Source organism: Patiria miniata, unplaced genomic scaffold, assembly GCF_015706575.1.
Source record: "Patiria miniata isolate m_02_andy unplaced genomic scaffold, ASM1570657v1 HiC_scaffold_1, whole genome shotgun sequence".
NCBI classification, from domain to species: domain Eukaryota; kingdom Metazoa; phylum Echinodermata; class Asteroidea; order Valvatida; family Asterinidae; genus Patiria; species Patiria miniata.
Window position 1 is genome coordinate 31816673 of NW_024037047.1, and position 13181 is coordinate 31829853.

Below are 13181 nucleotides of genomic sequence, written 5' to 3' on the forward strand. Positions count from 1 at the left end.
CGTTAAAGAGGTTGTGGAATGCTCGAAGACATTTCCGTAATTGTACTCATTTCATGACAGAAACAATAGTCGTTTTTATTTCATCACACCTTAGGCTACATATACCCAAAAAATGACGGAAATGTCTTCGAGCATTCCACAACCTCTTTAAAGGACATTGTAAAATGATTATAGGCGATACTGATGGATAGCTTGACACAGTCACTGTTTCCATCCTTGAAACTTTGGGCAATCAATTTTGTTTTGCCATAGTTGCAAATTCAATCTCCTACATCCAGAGCCGGCAATTTTAAAGAGTTGTCTCACCAGAAGAGACCTTCCCAGGTCGGGAAGTAGGTTCCCTTGAACAGCGTGTGTTCCAGGATTCCCTCTACTCCGCCCAGCGCCTGGATCATGTCTGTCCGGTAGTTGTTGAGATTCCACAGCTTGCCGTCGTGGCGTTGGTGGGTCCACCAGAAGGGGTTTTGCTTCAGGACCTGCACAAAGGAGGGAACGGTTGAATGGGGTGACAATTAGCTCTGCAAGGAAACATCCAGGGGAGAGTTGGTCTTAACCCCGACCTCCTAGGCCCTTTTTGGCTAGGAACCATCCTCAATCCTACAAAATTGAATTTGTTCAGTGGAGGGGTGACCATTGCCTCAATCCTTCAAAATCCTCCAGCAATCACTGGTAATGGGTTGAGGCAGTACCGATGACATTCAGAAGCAGTGCGGATGATATCGAGCATACTGCAGAGCTCTAGTATGCATGGCTGAACATGAACAGTGCAGGGTACAGCCTACAAACTCAACACAATGCATCCTCCAAAATCAATCCTGGAGGATTTTGAAGGATTGAGGGTTAGAGTTAATAGTCAGAAGCAGCTCGATTTCTATCAAGAAAGTTTCCAAAATTGAATAGCAACATTTTGAAAATCAATTTTTTTTTTTAAGTTACTACTTCATTTTACAGTGTACTTTTTATGTTCACTTTCACCCTCTGAAAATGTGGGTGTCAAACTGTACTTCAGCTGAATACTGCATTCCCACATTTCTAGCAATCATCAAAAATTGGAAAGTAGACACCTTTTTTTCTTCTGTACAACAAACCCAACCCCAGAATTGGGTAATAGTTTAATAAAACTTTCTGAAATTTACACAAGCAAGCATTTTTTTTATGTTTAACTGCACACTTAACATTACTTATGCTTTGAGCTATAATTTGCACATACAGACTTCTGCAACTCAAAATCTCTTAGAACTTTGCGAGACAGACCTGGTATTGCTTGAAGTCTGTGCGGACTCTCCAGCCCTTATCATAGGCCAGGGTGTGTCGGTCCTTCTGGAACAGTGTGTTGATGCGAGGTATGCCACGGTCCCAGGAATCCTCTAGATCCTCCAGAGTCAGACGTCTAAATAAAAAAAGACAGGAATAAAGTGGAAACATTCTCAATGAAGTATTGTTGTTTGGCTTGTGTTTGTTGTAAGAGTAAATGTAATCTCTGTGAAACTTTGTCGTATTAGTCAGAGATACGTGTCCGAAATCTGGGCCGGGCCACAGTTACATATGTACATGTGCATGTCCATGTACATATGTGTACATGTACAATACACCTCATGCCCAATTTCCGAACACCGACCCTTGTTTTATTTATTTATTTATTTATTTATTTATTTATTATCCACATCCAACAGCAGAACAAACTGCCAATTACAGGACTGGTTAAAAAATATTAAACAATTATTAAAAAAACACAAAAAACACAAAAAAAATAACAGTTTTACGATGAGAAAAATATTCAATGTTTTCATAAAATTAAAAAGCCTGAATTATGGTTAGAGTAACAGACTCATCAACAAAGAAGTTAACTTCTTACTAGAGAAAGTGGAGGAAAAAATCCGAAAGACAAGGGCCCCATTCATGGCACCATTCATGACACCATTCAATCATGTCCATGATTCAACCATACAGGGTGAGTCAAAAAAAGCGAAACCTAAATGTCGGGACCAATGTTTAAGTGAAGTTCTGCATGTAGCACTTTCAAAATCTAGGATCTGAAAGCCCAATTCATAAGCTTTCTTTTAGTACACGTATCATTCAAATCACTCATGTACTTTTCAAGTTACGGAATGTTAAACACAACCACCGTTTTAAAGTTCTGTCCACGGATCACTAAAAAGGTGTGCGTTCTTTCAGCAAAACAAAAACAATTCACACACATCCCTGTGTGATTTGGTTTGGTTTTGCTGAGAGAGCATTTACCTTTTTAAAACGGTGGTTGTGTTTAAAATTCCGTAACTTGAAAAGTACATGAGTGATTTGGATGATCTTGTACTAAAAGAAAGCTTATGAATTGGGCTTTCATATCCTACATTTTGAAAGTGATTTGAATGATTCTTGTACTAAAAGAAAGCTTATGAATTGGGCTTTCATATCCTAGATTTTGAAAGTGCAACATGCAGAATTCACTAAAACAATAGTCCCGACATTTGGGTTTCGCTTTTTTGGACTCACCCTGTATATTTTTTTTGGGAAACTTAGGGGACCCGTTTTTCTGGTCGATTTTCCTGGGACAGACCCACTGACCGACCACCCGACAAAGTGACATTTAGAAGCTTCTATTGTTTCTGGCAAAGATCAAATTGAATTGGAGGGTGTAGTGGGGCAAGGGTTGAGTCATTCAACTCAAAATGTCATGCAGCTGTAAATACCAGGACCAATCTGAATATTTCATTTCATTTACCTGTTTTGTGCATTAGCCTCCTGTCTCTTCAGCGCATACTCGGCCCAGACTCTCTGTGAGTCAATGAACTCACTCTCCCAGGGCTGGATGTAGCGGTACAAGTTGGGAATCAACTGGTCTTCATCGTGGCTCATACCAGAACGGAAGTGAGTGATGCCGACGTCTGTCTGCTTGGACCACCTGGGAAAAGAAGTCACAAACTTGTGAAAGTCTCTGTTTGTACTGATCAAAATAACTGATCAAGGTCTTTGGCCGTGCATACATTTAGGCTTAGATTATGCTTGAAATCCTCCGCACTGCTCCAGGATGTCACTGGCTCTGCCTCAACATTTTGACAGTGATTGCTGGAGGATTTGGCAGGATTGAGGCAGTGGTCATCCCTCCAAGGACCACATTCAAGAAATAGCAGGGGATTTTGAAAGATTGCGACTGTTCGCAACTTTTACATGGCGGCATTTGAGGATTTTAAAAGATTCAGGTTGCATCCCAGCAAAAATGCCTAGGGAGCTAGGGTTAAAGCAACACATCTCAGCTTTGCAAGCTTCATACAAATTAGGCCCAGGGCCCATTTTCACGGCGCTGCTAAGCACACACATTTGCCTAGCACAAAAAAGTCTGGCTTATAAGAGCAGCTTAACAACCAAAACTCCATATATTGTATATTCGCTCTTTTCACGCTCCGCCACAGGCATGCAGAGCCTCGATCTGGCAACTGTACACAATGAAAATAGCCGGTTCAGTGATCTGAACCCCGACACGGGAATCACTGAACCGGCTGTATTTATTGTGTAAAGTTGCCATATCGAGGCTGGTGCATGCCTATGGCGGAAGCGTGAAAAGAGCGAATTGCTCATGATTACTATTCATCTGTTGTTTGCTTAGCATGAAAATCACATGGAGTTTTGGCTGGTAACCTGCTTTTATAAGCCAGACTTTTTTTGTGCTAAGCAAATTTGTGTGCTTAGCAGCGCCGTGAAATTGGCCCAAGATCTCACCTCAGGTCAGACTGTGGTATGAGCACGTGTCCCATAGACAGCATGCCCAACCCACCCAGCTCCTTGGGTGTATAGAAGACGACCGGTGGGAAGCGACTAGGCATCTTAGAGTTCAGGCCAATCTTGATACGTGTCTGGATCTTGTTCTCGCATTTGACCAGCAGATCTAGGAGCTCCTGTGTGTTGACTACTGCCTCACGGTAGTAGGTCATCAGGCCGATTAACGCTGTGTTCCACTTGTTGACAATCTACAAGGAGGGAGCATTTGCAAGGTTTTAGATCGTGATACGATGTAGTATTTATTTTCATGGATCAATGATTATGAATGAGCTAGTTGGTTCATAGTTGTAAAGAGCTTGCAAGTTGCTAATAGCTCAGGTAATTTATCAAGTTAGTCTTTGCTATGGAACCATGGAAGGACTTTGTTTTTATAGTAGACCTATTCACAAGAACCAGTGGAGAAACCATTGTGTAAGCTCACTGCTTCAAGTGTGTGCGGAGTTGTGGGCAAACATCTCAACATTACGTGAATTACCCATTAGAACCAGACCCGAGTTTGCCAATGACAAACTCGGGTCTGAACTCACCGGTTTGGGACGGAGCAGTTTTTAACACGACCTTCCATCTGACCAAATGGTAGCCCTAACAGTCCCGAGTCCACCAATTTGAATAGGATTGTGCACATCCCCTAGGGAGTTGGGGTTTACGAGGTATGGACAGGTGGTTTATGGCACCACTGCCTGTGAGTTTACTGACCAAAAATATCTACACAAATGTACTAGGTTGTTGTTTATACTGTAAAGTAATGGAAATAGTGTCAAAAGTTATTAAGCAAGCAACTTTGAATCGTAAAAATAGACCAAACATATCTCGAGAAAGGAAATAAGGATCAGTCAGACTTTCTCTAATTCTACCTCCATGTTTCATGCTTTTCATGCCAAATGGCCTATGCATATGATGTGATTGATAGGGCAATTACCACAGCTAATGGTCACTGACCCTGGGGACCCTACAGCTGGTAAGGGTCACGGTAGTGAAACTGGTGAGAAGAATCCAGAGTTTTTGGCTAAAGGGAGTTTCACGTAATGATTTAAGATGAGATTTGAAAGTTTGCATGGTGAAAAGGCAATAAGATAAAGTGTTTGCGGTAGCACCATGTGGTGAATCTCTTTTGTGAGTATGTGTGGTTCTGAAAAGAACCGGAGGGAACTCAACGTTTTGGACAGTATTCTTCATCAGGAGACTGTCGTCAGGAGACATCAGGAGTCTCCTGATGATGGGCAGAGCATACTGTCCAAAATGTTGAGTTCTCCGGTACTTTTTAGAACCACGCATACTCACAAAAGAGATTTACCACACGGTGCTACCGCAAACAATATATCTTATCTCATTTTAAATTAAATATGCACAAATCTGCCATTAAAAAAAATCAGTAACGTCCAGGCGCCCTCCTGCACAGGCACTCAAATGTCACTAAAAACCCTAACCCTGCTGAATCCAACAGGATCCAACTATGTCACATACCCGATGGAGCCTGTTGGATTGAGCAGTTAACCCCTTGTGTACATTCCTCATGCAAATGCTGGATTGAGCAGGCAACTGAACTGCATTATAATGCCATGCTGGAATCCGTTGGATTCAGCAGACAACTGAAAATGAGGCACAGTGGATTGAGCAGGAAAGTCCGGTTGGACTCTGTTGCATTAAGCATGGTAGTCCTGAGGAAGTACTAGGGGGTTAGGTTTAAAGCTTTTAAAATTGTCTTAGGGTGTTGTTATGTACTGACTCTCCTCAATCCAAGTACTTTAGCACCTGTTTATCTTCAATTTGTATAGATATATTGCAAAAAAATGGCAAACTCAAGACTTTCAAAAGTTTGAGTGTTTTAATGTCCTTGTGGAACAGTTTTTTTCCACAAATCGGAATAGTTTTATGAGTTTTTATAAAAAAAAATTTTTATAAAAGTTTCACAAAAGAATGGCAAACTCAAAAGAATTTCAAAAAGTTTGAGTGTTTGAATGTCCTTGTGGAATTTTTTTTTCCAAAAATCAGAATGGTTTTGTGAGTTTCTCTCGGACTGACACCTACCTTGGTGAAGGTCGTTGAGCCGGATGCCATGAGGATCTGTCGGACTCTGTTGTGGAATCGCTGCATGGACTCCTCATCTACTCTCAGGAAACACTGGGCTGTACGCTCCTTAGTCACCTAAGATGCAAAGCATAGAGAATGAAATATCAGCACCGACGGAGCCATTTGATGGATGTTTAAAGCTACAGTCCATCATTTGCACCTATCCAAAAAGTAACTGACGTAATTACTGTTGAACAGCATACTTGGTTTAAATATAGTAATGAGACCAAACTCCCTGTGAAATTATTCTTTCTGGCAAGCTGTCTTTTTGAAGTGAACAATGAAAGAAGGCCATTCCAATGATGTGTCTAAAGAGCATTCTTGGAAATGTCCGTTAGTAGTTCGATTTTTTTTTTAAATTTCGGCGAAGCGCGCACAAGCGTTGACTGGACGCACACGCGTGCGGTTGCTATATATCGTTGGTTAAGTGTGCGACATTGCGCTGCTGCAATCAGCTGAATGAGAACGTGTCCCGAACGCTGAATTCGGCACAATTCAAAACATGATTCAGCAAGTTTTGATTTGAAATCGAGATCATAGAATGTCGTTTTTCTTGAAATATAAAGGTGGAGCTGAGCTTACACTTCATTAGGTTGGTTGTTCAGCACCCTTCTTAAAATTTTGAGCACTTTTGTTGCTTCAAACGAACATAATTCACAAATTACAAATGATGAACTCTACCTTTAACTAACAGTGAAAATACATACCTCATTCTGCAGGTTCCAGATGCCGTCTTTGTGGGTGAACTCATCCGACGTCGTCCGACACTTTGGCAGGATCCGGCACTCAAAGCCGGACATGTTGAAGAGCAAGTTAGGGTTGTCCTTACTGTAGGCGGAGACAAAGCTAGCCTCCCACTGGAAGGTGGTGATGGAGCGCGGCAGACGGTTCTTCATGTCCCAGAAGACGGCACGGCCACTGAGAAGGGAAAAGGGAAAGGTAAAGTGAGAGCCTGTCATTCACAAAACAGGCCAGAGACTGGGGTTGGGGAAAGATGCAAAGCTAGCTTCCCACTGGAAGATGGTGATGAAGCAGGGCCGGGGGGTTTATCATGTCCCCAAAGACAGCATGGACAATGAAGTGGTAAGGGAGGGAGTGATGAGATTAACATGAAACTGGCATAGATTTGGGAGTTGGGTGGCTTTCGTTTTGGGAAAGATACAAGGCCAGCTTCCCCTTGGAAGGTGGTGATGAAGCAGGGTCGGGGGAGAGGGTTCATCATGTCCCCAAAGACAGCATGGACACTGAAGTGGTAGGGGAGGGAGTGATGAGAGAGTATCATGAAACTGGGATAGATTTTGGAGTTGGGTGGCTTTCCTTTTGGGAAAGATACCGGGCCAGCTTCCCCATGAAAGGTGGTGAAGATGCAGGGTCGGGGGGGGGGGGGGGGGGTGTTCAATCTTGTCCCCAAAGACAGCTTGGACAATGAAGTGGTAAGGGAAGGAGCGATCAGAGAGTATCATGAAACGGGGATAGATTTTGGAGTTTGGTGGCTTTTGTTTGGGAAAGTTACAAGGCCAGCTTCCCCAAGGTGGTGAAGATGCAGGGTCGGGGGGGGGGGGGGGGGTGTTCATCATGTCCCCAAAGACAGCACAGCCACTGAAGTGGCAAGGGAGAGAGTGATGAGAGAGTATCATGAAACTGGGATAGATTTTGGAGTTTGGTGGTTTTCGTTTAGGGAAAGTTACAAGGCCAGCTTCCCCGCGGAAGGTAGTGAAGATGCAGGGTCGCGGGGTGTGGAGGGGGGGGGGGTGTCATCATGTCCCCAAAGACTGCACAGCCACTGAAGTGGTAGGGGAGGGAGTGATGAGAGAGTATCATAAAAAATGGAATAGATTTTGGAGTTGAGTTGCTTTCATTTTGGGAAGGATGCAAAGGAATACCCCTCACAGAGAGGTGACAATTATCCTAACTCCACTGAGTCATGTAAGTTTGCAACTTCACGGGTCATGAAAATTCAAATTACCATCCTTGAAGACTGATTGTCCTAGTCCTCATTTACACATACATCCCGACCACACAGCCGGTTTGGGCATTTGAATTATGTGGGCCTGATGTCAAAGGTCAAACTGGCAATGATGCACTGTCCGATCTCTGACTCAGATGTTGGCAATTCTTTCACCCTAGAATATGATTGACTGAGCTCTCTCAATATTCAAAGTATTTGTTTTTGCAGCTATGACTTTTTGTTCTAATCCATCGTTTTGTTGTTCTATTTTGGTACTCATGGGATTTGTTTATGGCCACTCACAGGTTGACATCATGCTTCATGAGTCTCATCTTAACGTCTCTAGACCAGAATTTCTTGTTATTGTAACCCATAATTTTCTCTATTTTGGTACTTATGGAATTTGTTTTGACCACTCACAGGTTGACATCGTGCTTCATGAGTCTCATCCTAGCGTCTCTAGGCCAGCATTTCTTGTTATTGTAACCCATAATGTTCTCTATTTTGGTACTCATGGGATTTGTTTATGGGCACTCACAGGTTGACATCATGCTTCATGAGTCTCATCCTAGCATCTCTTGGCCAGCATTTCCTGTTATTGTAACCCACAATGTTCTCTATTTTGGCACTTATGAGATTTGTTTATGGCCACTCACAGGTTGACATCGTGCTTCATGAGTCTCATCCTAGCATCTCTAGGCCAGCATTTCCTGTTATTGTAACCCATATTGATCTCTATTTTGGTACTCATGGGATTTGTTTATGGCCACTCACAGGTTGACATCGTGCTTAATGAGTCTCAACCTAGCGTCTCTAGGCCAGCATTTCCTGTTATTGTAACCCACAATGTTCTCTATTTTGGTACTTATGGGATTTGTTTATGGCCACTCACAGGTTGACATCGTGCTTCATGAGTCTCATCCTAGCGTCTCTAGGCCAGCATTTCCTGTTATTGTAACCCATAATGTTCTCTATTTTGGTACTTATGGGATTTGTTTATGGCCACTCACAGGTTGACATCATGCTTCATGAGTCTCATCCTAGCATCTCTAAGCCAGCATTTCCTGTTATTGTAACCCATAATGTTCTCTATTTTGGTACTTATGGGATTTGTTTATGGCCACTCACAGGTTGACATCGTGCTTCATGAGTCTCATCCTAGCATCTCTAGGCCAGCATTTCTTATTATTGTAACCCATAATGTTCTCTATTTTGGTACTTATGGGATTTGTTTATGGCCACTCACAGGTTGACATCATGCTTCATAAGTCTCATCCTAGCGTCTCTAGGCCAGCATTTCTTGTTATTGTAACCCACAATGTTCTCTATTTTGGTACTTATGGGATTTGTTTATGGCCACTCACAGGTTGACATCGTGCTTCATAAGTCTCATCCTAGCATCTCTAGGCCAGCATTTCTTGTTATTGTAACCCACAATGCTCTCTATTTTGGTACTTATGGGATTTGTTTATGGCCACTCACAGGTTGACATCGTGCTTCATGAGTCTCATCCTAGCATCTCTAGGCCAGCATTTCTTGTTATTGTAACCCACAATGTTCTCATTGTTAGGATCCGGATGCTCCGTCAGGTACCGCTGGATCAGATCACGAGCCTCCTCAGCAGTGAATCTATAACAAAGCAACAATAATCAGGACAAAATGCTAAGGATATGCTAAATATCTCACTGTGTATGCTAAATATCTCACTGTGTAACACTGAGCCCTGTAACTTAAAAATATACGCTCAGGGAATTTCGAACACTGTTTGGTGTATACACACGAGAATGTGACAGCTGGTTTTGAAATTGTTACACATGTTTGTAAACAATGATGTAAATTCAATAAGCCATTTGCGAGTAACCTATACCCTTTGGGATTTACATTTGAAAAACGTCTGGTACAATGACTTGCTCAGAATGCTTGGCACAATTTAACTGTGAATTCTCCAGGCCAAAGACACTGTTGCTAATCACATGATTCAGGGCAAGCTCTTGCATAGTTACGTAAGAGACGCTCAGCACCAATACATCGTTCACAATGGGTGAGAATGGCACAAAGACACCAGACCATGCCGGAGCTGGGGGTTGCTAGCATAAGGCTTGCCCCGAATCACGTGATACAGTAACAGTCTCTTTGGTCGGGAGAATGCTAGGTTAAAACGTGCAAAGCATTGTATTAAGTCAGCGTTCCAGATTTTATTCAAATTTAACACGCAAATGGCTTATTGCAAATATGTTCTTATACAAAAAATAAACAAAACATTTTAAATGGCCCCTGTATAAGGAAAGAAGAGTCTTCATTGATTCGTGTCTGAATGCAGATATGCTTAAAGGGAATATACAACATTTGCAAACATAAAAAACATAACCAAATTATTATGAAATACGTTACTGGACTGTTAGTGAATGACAGTCTAAAAGCATGGCACCTGGTGTGCTGTCATTTTCAAGAAAAGTGGTATTTTGTATCAATTTCCAACGCTAGTCGACTGATCATCGTTAGAAAGAAACTGGCTTATTTTCAAATACTGCCCCCAAAATTACCATATTTAGTTTGTCTGAATTTTGTTTGCTGTCGATTACACACCTATGAACGGGTACAAGCCTTAAGTTCTAGACTGAGTCCCGGACCTTACAATTCCCTGACGTCTATGTATATATTGCTCCATTTCAATTTAAGTGGGGTCAGGGAACCAGACTACAAGATTATGATTGTGTTTTTCCAGCCTCTACGAACGCAAAACTTCAAACAAGTCAGTGTAACAACATTTGCTATAAAATACTAATCCCCCAAATCCAACCATTTCTGAAAATTACAGAAAAAGCAAATGTTGTATATTCTCTTTAATAGTACACCAAGTTTTGTGAAATTAATTTTGAACCCTAAAAGACCTAACTGAATTTTAGTGGTCACAATCTAACACTTCACCAATCACACAAAGAAATATGAAAAATTGAATAATGAAAAATGTATCAGGTTGTTTCCAGGATGGCAAGTCACTGTGATCAGACACAGCCATCCAACGATGCAAAGCACTGACATGATTACTGTAGCATTGACTACACGAACAGACCAAGTCATGTACAGGACAAGGCTGCAGATACCATACAATGCATATAAACATGATCAACAAGTAGATACCTCAGTTTAACCCTAAAAAAAAACCAAATTGTATGACAGAAATTTTGAATTGGGAAGATTTTTTTTTCTTGTTTTTTTTCGGTTGTTCGATTATTTGGGGTGGTTGGGGGGGGGAGGGAGGTGGTTTGACAATTTAGCAAAATGCTCCATCAGTACTTTTGGTGATGGTACAGTGTGCAATGGACTACATAAATGACTTCTTTCTTTGTCAGTTCATAAACTCTCTAGCATCTTTTACTAGGAACTGGACCAATTCCATCAAAATCTATCAATCACTGTGCGTCCAATACAAAACTGTACATGACATAATGGAATCCACCACTGACGCACTGGTTGACATTCATGGACTTGCTACACATGGCTTTTATCACAATAGCAGTACAGGAGGCTAGGCAAAATCAATCGGATACCCCTAGCACTGCTTCAGGCCATTAAGCCCAAGTCTATCATACTCCGTCAATATTTAGTCACACCAGGCCTTCTGGACCAAGTCCCCCAAAATCCACCAAAATGGGGGGATGGATTTTGACTGAGTTGGGGTGGTTAGGGTTAAATTATGCGGTATTTTCTACACCTTTTTAACTCCAACTCCCTACTGTCTTTTACTAAGTACTGGACCAAGTCTGCCAAAATCCATCACTGATCCTGCTGCACAGAATGCTTCAGGACCAAATCCGCTGAAATCCACCACAAGACCACCACTGCTATAGGAGGATTTTAATGGAATTGGTACTCATGGCTTGTCTGCCAAAATGCCCCCAAAGGGGGATGGATTTTGATGGAGTTGGAGCGGTTAGGGTTAATCAATACCAATTTCTGTGATGGTCAATCATAATACTATAAAAGCATGAAATACACTCTCTGTACCCACAATGATTTTATTTTCATCTTGAAATTTGACACTCCTGTTCAAATACCAGGCACATGGTGGTAAGAAAAAATTACTTTCACCTTCTCCATTAGTCTCACATGTTATAGAAATGACAAACAGAATGATAAAGGAGACAAATCTTACAACATTTTGACAATAAGGCTTGAGTTCTACTTTCGCATGTCATTTTCCCATTTACAAGAACAATTTGATTTTGGATATAACTGAGTTGGTTTTTACCTGAAGAAAATGTGAACCCTGTCGATGTATCTGGAATAGAGTCGGATTGGATGGCTTGTTTCCGTGGCAACATCCTGCGAGATTAATAAAAAAAAATTGCTAAGCCATATTCACAATTGTTTCCTGTACAACACCTTTAGGATTTTGCACAATGAATAAATTGATAGAAGGTAATAGTTTAAAAGTTCGTAAAGTCAATATTTTTATGAGTTTACCAGTTTTTTTACTTTTTTGTCCCAACCAAGTGGGAAAATGTTCTAGCGATTATGGCGAAGTTCGGGACATTAGTCGACTAGTGGTTGATTTGTGACGTACCTTACGCCTGCGCACTGATAGCAACGTGCGAACGTCTCTAGTCAAACGCTGGTCAAAATGTCATCGCAAAACTTTTGGATCCTGGCTCCCTGCTGTAGGTTATGAATGCGTGCGGCTATTGGTTACCAGTGATGCAACCAGCCCCAGTAAGTTGGTTCCATATAGTCGACTAGCGTAGACAACCATAGTCGACTAGACAGAGTTCGGGCTAACTTCAGTCCAACTATGGTTAACCAATGATCAACAATAGTTCTTGCGCGAACTTGCCCTATGCTGCAGCCACACAAAAATTCTAAATTTACCTCAAACATTAAGTCTTTTATTTTTGTCTAAATCTATCCCAAACATTGTTACTTTTTATCACATATCCACAAACCTGGAACTGCAAGAAATCGTTCGGCATCTGCGGGGGTCCGACCATTTCACTAGCCCTGTGCAGACCCAATGCCAGAAGGTCGAGTACCAGACCATAGTACTGCACAATGAAGGAGGCAAACTGCAGACCTCTGATGATGCCATAGGAATTGGTGTGGTTCATGTCCTATCAAAGAAAAACACACATGCACATATGGACATCTTAATATCTATGTACATCTTACTATATGCAGGTATAATGTTGGTGAAAATATTGTAAGAATTCCTTTTATTTTCATTGTCATGAGATTTGAAAACAAATGTGGTATGACCATAGAGCTATATTAAATTACTAGAGTGCTGACTCATGTACAAAGTGATGCCTGATGGGTTCATTTATCTGCATTTATATTCTATGCAGGTGTGTTATTAAAGCCGATACGCCCAAAATTGAACACACGATCA

At 41.6% G+C, this 13181-nt stretch overlaps 1 protein-coding gene across 2 annotated transcripts in view; it reads right to left on the bottom strand.

Moving 5' to 3' along the window:
* Positions 1 to 13181, bottom strand: part of LOC119728905 (pre-mRNA-processing-splicing factor 8) — a 68721-nt gene that overhangs the window by 24573 nt on the left and 30967 nt on the right. The window contains exons 21-30 of one of the 2 annotated variants that reach the window (XM_038201347.1): positions 12739 to 12903; positions 12048 to 12121; positions 9352 to 9424; positions 9042 to 9115; positions 6555 to 6765; positions 5806 to 5922; positions 3718 to 3965; positions 2723 to 2902; positions 1255 to 1390; positions 307 to 476 (exon numbers count right to left, since the gene is read on the bottom strand). In XM_038201347.1, coding sequence (XP_038057275.1) covers positions 307 to 476; positions 1255 to 1390; positions 2723 to 2902; positions 3718 to 3965; positions 5806 to 5922; positions 6555 to 6765; positions 9042 to 9115; positions 9352 to 9424; positions 12048 to 12121; positions 12739 to 12903 — 1448 coding nt within the window. Of the gene's footprint in view, positions 1 to 306; positions 477 to 1254; positions 1391 to 2722; positions 2903 to 3717; positions 3966 to 5805; positions 5923 to 6554; positions 6766 to 9041; positions 9116 to 9277; positions 9425 to 12047; positions 12122 to 12738; positions 12904 to 13181 lie in introns of both variants that reach the window. The other variant, XM_038201338.1, reaches the window with a different exon arrangement.